At 40.7% G+C, this 10634-nt stretch overlaps 1 protein-coding gene across 1 annotated transcript; it reads left to right on the forward strand.

Moving 5' to 3' along the window:
- The first annotated feature begins 4693 nt into the window (after nt 1-4693).
- On the forward strand, nt 4694-9086 carry trim69 (tripartite motif containing 69). Its single transcript, XM_083902562.1, has 6 exons — nt 4694-5332; nt 6141-6236; nt 6817-7050; nt 7633-7655; nt 7780-7895; nt 8253-9086. The coding sequence occupies exons 1-6, from the start codon at nt 4697-4699 to the stop codon at nt 8795-8797; spliced, it is 1650 nt and encodes a 549-aa protein (XP_083758688.1). The 5' UTR covers nt 4694-4696; the 3' UTR covers nt 8798-9086.
- Nucleotides 9087-10634: the final 1548 nt, after the last annotated feature.

The following is a 10634-nucleotide window of genomic DNA, read 5'->3' on the forward strand; positions in this document are numbered from 1 at the left end:
AGCAGATTAAAGTTTTATTTCGTAATTATTTCTCCTTGCTTTTCTTTTGTCTGGCAGTAACAAATGTACTTGCACCAGGTTCATGGTGTCAAATGTGTCCGAGCAGCAATTTAGTTTCACATATTTAGGAATGGGAAGAACTGTCAACGGTCTGATACTGGTCAAAATCTCAGATACAATTTTATAATTATAATTTATTATAATATTATGTGTTTTTTTAATCATATTATTTTTTCATCATTATTATTATTTAATTATAATATTTGTCACATAGTTGGGGAATTACGTCTTTGAAATGACTTGTTAACAGCTTCATATGTTCATAAATGGTTTAAAATGACCGTATCGGACTAATATCAGCATCGGTAGATACTCTAGCTTGTGATATTTGTATTGTGCCGACATATAAATCAGTATACACTGGTGTTAAAGTTAACATATTCTTAGAATAACATGCCCTCTCTTATAGGTTGAGAATATTTCAGTTAAAAGGTTTTACACGGCAACAATAATAAACCTAATTTGTGTAGATGTGATTTCTTTTATGTTGACATTTTGAAGTCACAAGTAATAATAATAAAAGAGAAACATGAATCTATGTGGTTGCACATAAAATGGTTTGAATGTAATATTTTTTTTTAGTAAATATTGTCTGGTATTTTTCCAATTTCATGCTGTAATCTTCCCATCATCAAGCCTTCAATAAAAGTTAAAGAAGAAGAAGAAATTCAACCTCTTTAAAAGAGGGAGAGTCTGGCTCTTTTTTTTTGCATTTCTGATCAGAGGTGAGGTCGTAGAGTCTTTGCTGTATTTGGAAACATGTTTAATCTGAGGAATGTTGCTGCATACCTGGAAATGTTCCACACCACAGAGTTAAAGATCAGGAAGTAAAAATAAACACATTCTTGGGCTACTTGACACACAGCTGCATCCCATACAAACATAATCAGGAGAGGGTGAGAGCTGTTGTGGAGTGGATACTCACAGGCACCATGTGTGTCCTTCCTCACCTGCTTCCTCCATCAGCTCCCTGTGTGTCTTTGTGTCAGCCTAATCCAGCCTAAAAGAAACACAAGAGCTTATTGTTTCAGCTGCACACTGCACTGGTGCAGAAGGAGAGAACACATCCACAAACAGAGCATCACACTTCACATTTCCCTTTTATTATTTACAGCTTGTGCACTTAACCGTAGTCTCTGTGGACTAAGTTACTCAAGAGGGAAGAGTTTTAGACGATAACATAAATTAAATGTACCATCACTTGGTTGCGTTATGGATCCTGGCGCCATCTGATCCTCAACTGGCCTTCATCTGCAGCGAGAAGACAACATCATTCACCTTGTTTTTGATTCAGGTTCATTTATTTATACTTGTAGGTAGATTTGTTGTGCAGCAGGATGAGTATGTGGTTTGGCGTTCAGTTACAAAACAAACTAGACATGACTCGGCATTCTAAGATAAAGACTAAATAGCAAAACAGCTAAGAGACCCAGAGTACAGAGACTAAACACACTAGTTCATTAAACACTAATTAAACACAGGTGTGACAAACAAGACAACAGGTGAAACACATGAGGGCGGGGCCCCAGACAATCAGGGACGACAGGAAGTAAAAATGCTCACAAGGTACACAGGAAGGAAAAACTTCTAAATAAAACAGGAAGCAAAGAAACACAAGTCAAATTTAAAAAAACAACAAAAGTATATATATTAGTGCTGTCAAACATTAACACGTCAACGGCGTTTAACGGCGTCAACGTTATCGCACGACTGACCGGGAAAAGACGCGCGTGACGTCATGTTTACGTGACTCCCGATTGTTAAAATGAGTCTCTAAAGTAACGCTAAACTTTAAAAAACAGAGGCACACATACGCAGTTAAACAGGTACGCTGGTTATTTGTAGAGCTGCTCTTTTCCTTTAATGAACAGACCGCTCCAGTTCGACTGTAGGCGCGCTAACGGCGCTAAAAGGAGCTAATGAGGCTAATGGAGCTAACTGACACAAGGTGCCTGGACTCCGGTGTCGCGGCACGTAAACATGACGTCATCTGCGTCTATTTCCGGTCAGTCGTCATGGAAACGTGTCGTGCGTTAACGCGCGTGTTAACATTGGTCCGCACAGCACTAATATATATAACAGATTATTTTTTATACATTATTTGTACATGAAAATGTACAAAAATTAAAAATATGTTTTAAATAATCTCTGAAAGAAATAATGAAAACTGGAATGTAACTGTCATACAGAATAAATGTAACTAAATGTAACCAAATATAATGTAAAATAAAGGTAACTACTCCGTAACATAATATGTAATATAATATTATTGCTAAATAACTTTATGTATTTATTACTTACTAATTCAAGTTACAAATATGATGCATCATAGACGTAACCCGGTCCACGATGGTGTTTCTTGACAAACTAACAGTTTTAAGTGTCTGTATCTGGTCAGGTCAGACCTGCTCACACACCTTCAGCATGCACTGCTTCAAAAACACACCCTCAGAAAATGACTTTGAAGCACGGGTGATTTCTTCAGCCACAATAAAGCTAGCTTTCACTGCCTCATGGTTTTTGGTTGTGACTTTTGTGAACACATTCTGCTGCAATTCACATTGTCAATCTCAATTTCACTCGTCGCATGATGCATATACAATGACACACTGCGATCTAGGGGCAGGATGCCGTCACTTTGCGGGTAACACAATCACCATGCATTGTGGGAAATGTAGTTTAGGGTCAACGCACGCCTAAAAGGTGCCATATGTAAGAATGTGGCCAAAAACGGTTACTACATTCAAATTCAAAATACAAAGGTCTTTTAGGTTTGGTTTTCTGACGTTACTGGCAACCCGTGGTTGCTCGGCACCGGAGACTTTACTGACGGCAATGATTGGTAGACGGGGGTAGGTGGCGCCGCATGCCAAAAACATGATTTCAAAACATAAACATGATTTGCAGGCTGCAAAATATTGTTTTTAATGCAAATATTTTGGCTGTACTGTTGTTGTTGGTGAGTTCAGTTTGTTATATGAACATTATTCCTGAGTCTCTGTGACATATTAGGAGGATTTTATGGCCAGTTGTTTTAGATTTATTACATGATGCACCTTTAAAGCAGCATAGACATATTTTAACACATATTTTAAAGACCAATTAATCACTCGCGGGCCACATAAAATGACATGGCGGGCCACATCTGGCCCCCGGGCCTTGAGTTTGACACATGTGCGTGAAACAATGCTTTGTCAAGCACCCCATCTAAAATTAGATGGCAAATCTTACAGGGTGATTGTCCTTTGAAATTTCCATCACACTTGTTGCAGTTATTTATTATTTCACTGTGTTTTACTGTGTTAATATTGAATACATGTCAAATCACAAACAAGCTTGAGCGTACGTTTCAAATGTCACTCTGCACACCAGATGGCACTATTGTCTGTAAGACGCACAGCACATGGACACACTCTCAGTTCTTCACCCATGAGGCCAAACCGCAGAATATTACTGTGCTCATGTGAGGGTCGAGGTCGTTCTCTTCATAACAGATTTTTGGTTAAGGTCATGGAATGCAGCAGCGCAGACTGAAGCCTCCTGTGGTTTGGACCAAATGATGTGTTGTCTGTTTTATAACTGGACTAATAGGACGCTGAGGACTTATAGTGTTTATTCTTGGTGTAATGAAAGTTGTGTTTGAACATGTACATTTATTGTATATATGTATCTTTTTATGGCTATGGTCATATTTTAAAATGTAGTTGACATTAAAGAGTGTGTTAAAGAGTGTGTGTTCTTGTATTTGTTGCCTATTGAGGACACTTTCTGGCATGAGAGGAGATCAAAACATGCATTTCTGAGGAAGTTTAGGGCTAAAATTTGAATTGTGTTTAGTTTAAGGTTAGGGTAAGACATTCACTGGTTATGGTTAAGGTTAGAGAGCACACATTGTTTCGGCTGGCCAGATGAATGCTGTTTCCTGAGAAGAATAGCTGCGTGTGTTCGTGTTAGAAAGTCACAATAGTTATTAGCGCACAGCTTTAATTTTCAATGGAAGTCTAATTTCCTGCACAGATGTTTTACTCGTCAGAGAAACAAGCTGTAAATATCTGTAATAATGATGATAATAATAACCGCGCGAGGCAAAGGGAAATCACAGGATGCCTGCAGTACTGTACTCATGTTTTCTCTGAGGTTTTCATCCTGTCAGATGTTCTCCTCCTCCTTTGTGAAAACGTCTTAATGATCTTGTTTACTTTCATTTCCCAGTGATTATTTAGAGGGAGGAGAGCAGAGGGCATTGTGACCGCTCACAAACATACACCCACACACACACACACATAGTCAGAGTCACACTCAATGGATTTACATTTTCTCTACTTAATCTGAAGCAGTTCTGAAGGACCAGACTCAACACAAACACACGAAGGATAGAATATCCATGTCCCACCTCGGTTTCCTGACTAAGACGTGATGTCACTCTGGGGGGAAAAGGGGGGGGCCCTCTGAGATCCTCTCACTATCTTCTGGTGATGTGAGAGGCTGAGGCTGCTTTTTGCACCACCCCCTCCATTTCCCCACAGTCAACAGGAAGACTGGAGGCCAAAGACATTGGTCCACACTCTGCAGGAGAGGAAGGACGTAGAGGTCCAGCTGTACTCTTAGAACAAAGGAAAACAATCAAGGCAGAGGAATGAGCAAGAATCAGAAAGAAGTGAAGAAAATCCAGTCAGTCTATCTGCAGAACTTGGAGAAACTAAACCAAGGGATAAAGCCAGAAAAGAAAAGTTGGAAGCCAAAGGAGGGAGAATTCGCTGTGCAGACAGCAATGGAAAAGCTGCGGCAGCCTCCCATAGCTGGGAAAGTGAACAAGAGCTCGGCTCACAGGATCAGCAGAGATCTGACCTGCTCCATCTGCCTGGATCTGTTCAAGCAGCCGGTGTCTCTGCCCTGTGATCACACCTTCTGCCAGGTCTGCATCGAGGGATACTGGACAGGTCCCCGTGGCCCTGGGCAGGGGGGCACAGGTTCCTGCCCCCAGTGCAGGAAGGTGTACCCCGGAGCGAGCTACAGGCCCAACCGCATCGTTGCCAACATAGTGGAGAGCTACTGTCACGGTCTGGAGGAGACTGAAGCGGCTCCTCATCTGGCAGATGTCGGGGTGGCAGAGAGGGCTCCGGCCCCGGTGCCTCGCTGCAGCAGACACAGAGAGGAGCTGAAGCTGTACTGTGAGGATGACCAGGAGCTGGTGTGCCTGGTCTGCGGGGTCTCACAGGAGCACAGGAACCACACCATGCTGTGTGTGCAGGAGGCTGAGCTCAAGTACAGGGTGAGTCAACAGTGGCCTTCTCCTGATCTACGGTGGGAGTAATGGAAACTGAAATTTTATTACACTCGGGTTGCTCTGTTTCATCACTGAACATTTGTTTTTTGTGTTGCATTTGGATCAAAACACAGGTGTGCATCTTCACTGTCACATTTCAAGATGGTTGAACTTGGAAATGAAATGAAAGTTCACCTGTTGCCTTAAAAAAACGTGAATAAACACATTGTGATGATGTGTATTGTTTCAACACAGAAGGTTATGTTGTCTAACTAACTGAAAATCTCAAGCAAACATGCAGACTTTCTAAGTTGTACAATCTTTCTTATCTGTGCCTGCTATAAATCTATAATAATAACATTTATTTGAAAAAGAATAATGTTGAGCTTTGTTTTCTCTGTTCTTTCTCAGTCATCTGTGGATCACTTGTGCTGCCTTCAGGGCTTTTTGAAGGGGTGGAGATGCAAACTTCATTCCATTCCTTTTTTTTCCCCTTTTCTTTTCCTTTGTACTTCAAAACTTACTGACATGAGTTAGGTGAATGTTGATAGGTCAAAAAAAAAAATGGATAATTGGCATTTTAATGTTAAAAAACTCAACAATTGTTGATGATAATGGTGTTAAGCATCATATTTGGCACTTTTATGACACTTTTAATAGTCTGCCACTATTCTAAAGTCAGCGATATCAGCCTTGATTTTGAAAGGAACACCAGCTCTTTCTCAGCATCTTTTTGCTCCAAAACAAAAGCCATTTAGTGAACTCAAAGTGTGAGGCAGTTCCTGATGCAGTGATGATGTTTGTGTCTTGTCAGGCGTCTCTGAACAGCTCCATGGATTCACTCAAAGCTGAGCTCAACACGGCGCTGCAGTACGACAGAGAAGCCGAGGATGAGGTTAAGAAGCTCAAGGTTGGTGGAAACATCTACACGCACAGATGTACACACTACAGATCAAAAGTTTGGGGTCAACTATACAATTTTTTTTTGGTGTTCTCCGTTAAAAGTCACACTTTTATTCATCAAAAGAGTTGCAAAATGAATAGAAAATATAGTCTAGACATTGACAAATTAGAAATAATGATTTTTATTCAAATTAATAATTTTACCCTTTCGTCAAATAACCTGCAAAACTGCTTTCAGCTGTGCTAACATAATTGCACAAGGGTTTTCTAATCATCCAATAGGCTTCTAACGTGATTAGCAAACACAATGTACCATTAGAACACTGGAAATGGGCCTCTATACACATTATGTACATATTCCATTAAAAACCAGACGTTTGCAGCTAGAATAGTCGTTTACCACATTAACAATGTATAGAGTGTATTTCTGATTCATTTAATGTCATATTCATTGAAAAAAAGAGCTTTTCCTTCAAAAACAAGGACATTTCTAAGTGACCCCAAACTTTTGATGGTAGTGTATGTGTATCTAATAGTCTGTGAGAGTAGGGGAGAAGTCATATACTCTCTTTTTTGCATTTTCCCAGGAGCACACTGCTGACCTGAAGCAGCGCATCGAGGCCCAGTTCAGTGACCTGCACCAGTTCCTGTACCAGGAGGAGAAGCTGCTGCAGGTGAAGCTGAAGACGGAGGAGCGCAGAGAGCTGATCCGCCTGGACGAGCACAAGGCCCTGCTCTGTGTGGAGATCTCGCGCCTGCAGAGGGCCGTCCACGAGATCGAGGACAAGCTGAGTGAGCAGGACCCATTCACGCTGCTGCGAGTAAGTGTGAGTCAACATGAATCCTCACAGACGACCGATACAGTCCATCTGGAAGTTAGTAACAATAACATGTTGAGTCACATACGGGAATGGATAAGAGGGAAAAATGCTGAGCTCTTTTTATTTCAAGGTAATTTGTCAGGCAAAGAAAAGTAACTTGTAGTTTATAAAGTAAAAAAAAGAACAGTCTGCCTGTCTAAGTGTGCAGATTTGGGTTTAAACACCATCTTGTAGGCCATAAACACACTGACCATGTCGCTTTGTACGCAATGTTTGACGTGTTGTAAGCTTTTCTAATAACAAAAGACTTACTGGCAGCGAGAGCAGACAGGATGTAGGCCAGTGAGCTCACTCGTTGATCTGTAGGATAAAGAGTTTCGTGCAGGCACAGGGCCATACACTCTGGCTTCAGCTGCGGGACTTTCCCCCAGCCACAGGGAGATCCCACAGGGTGGGATAGTGTGAGCTCAGACATTGATGTAATGTGGAAAAAAAAGCTTTCTCTTCTTTCTTGATACAACAAAGCTAATCGTCACTCTCCGTCCGCTCCTTTCCTGTGTTTTCTCGTGTGTCTCATTTCAGAGCATCAAAGTTCTGCTCCAGAGGTGAGTGTCAGAATAAATACATTCAGCTCTTTTTTTTCTTTTTTTTTAATCTTGGATGTTGGTTTCGTTTCTATTCGTTTTCTCTTTGTTCATTGTCTTTGCTGGGCTCGGCTTTTGTTGGCAGACCATCGCTGAAGTTTGAGAAACCTGCGTTTACGCCACCCAGTCTGTGCGAGGGTCGATTTGCAGGACCTCTGCAGTACAGAGTGTGGAAATCCATGAAAGGAAGCATCTATCCAGGTACTTAAAGGCTCTTTAAAAATGTAAATGACAGAGACCATTTCCCCCAAATGATCACTACCGTTCAAAAGTTTGGGGTCACCTATACAGTGTTTTCCATTAGAAAATATACCCAAGACATTGACAAGATTAGAAATAATGATTTTTATTCAAAATAATAATTTTGCCCTTTCGTCAAAGAACCAGCAAAACTGTTTTCAGCTGTGCTAACATCATTGCACAAGGGTTTTCAATGTTATATTCATTAAAAAAAAGTGCTTTTCCTCAAAAAATAAGGACATTTCTAAGTGACCCCAAACTTTTTGAACGGTAGTGTATGTAGAAAATCCTCTCTCTCACACTCTTTCCTGTTTGTAGTCCCAGCAGCCATCACGTTTAACTCCAGCACGGCCAACCCGTGGCTCAGCCTGACCTCGTCCCTCACCTGCGTTCGCTACCAGACCTTCAACCACACCGTGCAAGACAACCCCTACAGGTTCAACGCCGCCCTGTCGCTGCTCGGCAGCCAGGGCTTCACCCACGGGCGCCACTACTGGGAGATCGAAGTGTACAGCAGCACGGTGTGGACTGTGGGTGTGGCTCGGGAGTCGGTGCCTCGAAAAGGAGTCATCAAAGCCCTTCCAGCGAATGGCTTCTGGACTCTGTCCCTGTCTTATGGGATACAGTACATGGCCGGCACCTCCCCTCCCACCGTCCTGTCCCTGGAGGAGCCACTGGCCAGGATCGGGGTTTACCTGGACTATAAGAGAGGCTTGGTGTCCTTTTACAACGCGGAGAGCATGACACACCTGTACACCTTCAGGGAGAACTTCACCGAGACGCTGTACCCGTACTTCAACTTGGGCTTCCTGGACAAAGTGCATGAGAATGAGCCACTTAAAGTTTTCTTACCAAAGATTTAACAAAACACCAAAACAAAGCAATGAATGAAATTGCAGGGAAATAAAGAGAAAACAAACTTTATAGTGTCAAGAATTAGATACAGACAGTGATGTACATGAGTCGACTAATGTGTTCAGTTAAAACACACGCATTGTTCAGAACGTAGACTGGATCTACGCTTCAGTGATGACTGTTGTTCTAATGTTCAATAGCCTATGTGCTACGGTTATGTATACAAGTCCATATTTTTTACATCATGAATCATTTGATACAGTTATTATTATGTGTGTTATTATCTGTAAATGTACATGGTGTTTATGTTGACGAGTGTCCTGGATCTCAAACATTCAGAAGCTTTGGAAAACATGAGGCTTTTTTGAGTTGACTCAGTATATTAAGAACAGGAAGAAGAAATCTGCTTCAATGTGAAATAAAACATGTATGTTTTTATCTGCGCAGATGTTTTAAATGTATGCGATAGTTATGCACTTTCTGCACATGTAAACGTATGAAGTGTTTCAGCTTCTTATCCTTGTTGATCCAAAGCCTGATGCATGTGAGAGAGTGACACCATTTATTAAAAACAGAACAATATGGGGAACCTTAAAATGATTTTTCTTTCTGCTGTGTGCTTGTTGATATTATTCCGGCATGAAAAATAATAAAAGAAACAAAGAGTGTAGATTGAAGCTCGAGTTGTTGTTTGTTCAGGTGAAAACTAAACATGACACTAGACCTGCACACACAGAAGGGCACGACATGCAGCAGTCGCTTTATAATAAGTCCACACTATTAGCATTAGTTAAGCATGAATAAAGATTGAATTCATAATTTACAACACATGAATACTTATTAGTTAGCAGTTTATAAACACAATTCTAAATGTTTTACTCGTGCTGAAGTGTTTGTTGCAGGTGGATGCTGATTGGCTGCTTGAGTACAGCAGCTATTTGGACACTGTTCTTCAGCTTATGGGATGAGTAAAACATATATAACTGTGTTTATAAACTACATACTAATGAGTATTCATGTGTTATAAATGATGAATTCAATATTTATTCATGCTAATAGTGTGTACTTAATATGAAGTGTTACCGTAGTTGTTTAATTTGGATGAAAGGTCAACTGATTTGTTTGATTTCTTACCAGTAATTCACTCTCAAATTGCTTAAGAGTGTGACTCGGTGTGTGTTCTACTTTGATGTAAGTATCTGACATAAGTTTTATAACCTGAGGGTTTATAAGAACGACATGACAGTGGGACCTGCAGCTTTCTTTGTACATGTCTGTGATAGGAAACATGATCTATTGGAGTACACCTTGTCAAGAAAGCCTAGAACCACACGTGTGAGTTTGAGGTTTTAGAACGTAGAGATAAAGGTGCGGGTAAAACGATTGGCCAGGCTGAACTGCTGCAGGAGAAGTTTAAGCACAGAAACAAGAGTCCGAGGTAAAGCATGTGTTGCATGAGAAAAAAAAAACCACACACACACAATAGTGGTTTTTAAAAAAAATGTTGGGAGGGAATGAGGGAATGTTAATGTTTCTGCAAGAGGAATAAAACAAATAAAAAACAACGATCTGCAGCAAAAAGCCAGCGAGGAGGAAATTAAATGCCAGTAAAGCTTTTAAAACAGATTAGACTTTGCATTCGTGATAATGACAACGATGCACATTTGTAAAAGTATCAAAGAACATTACATTCTTCAGAAATGATCAAAGTCTTCACGGTTAACGAACAAAGCAAACTATATCACAATATATACATGTTTATATGTCGGTATCACAGTGTTATAACTGTGACTACGCTGAAGGAAAACAGCCTCTTTAAAGTGATCTGTTCATCCTGGCGAAGCT

The sequence above is a fragment of the Microchirus variegatus genome, assembly GCF_963457635.1.
Source record: "Microchirus variegatus genome assembly, chromosome: 16".
In the NCBI taxonomy this organism is placed as follows: domain Eukaryota; kingdom Metazoa; phylum Chordata; class Actinopteri; order Pleuronectiformes; family Soleidae; genus Microchirus; species Microchirus variegatus.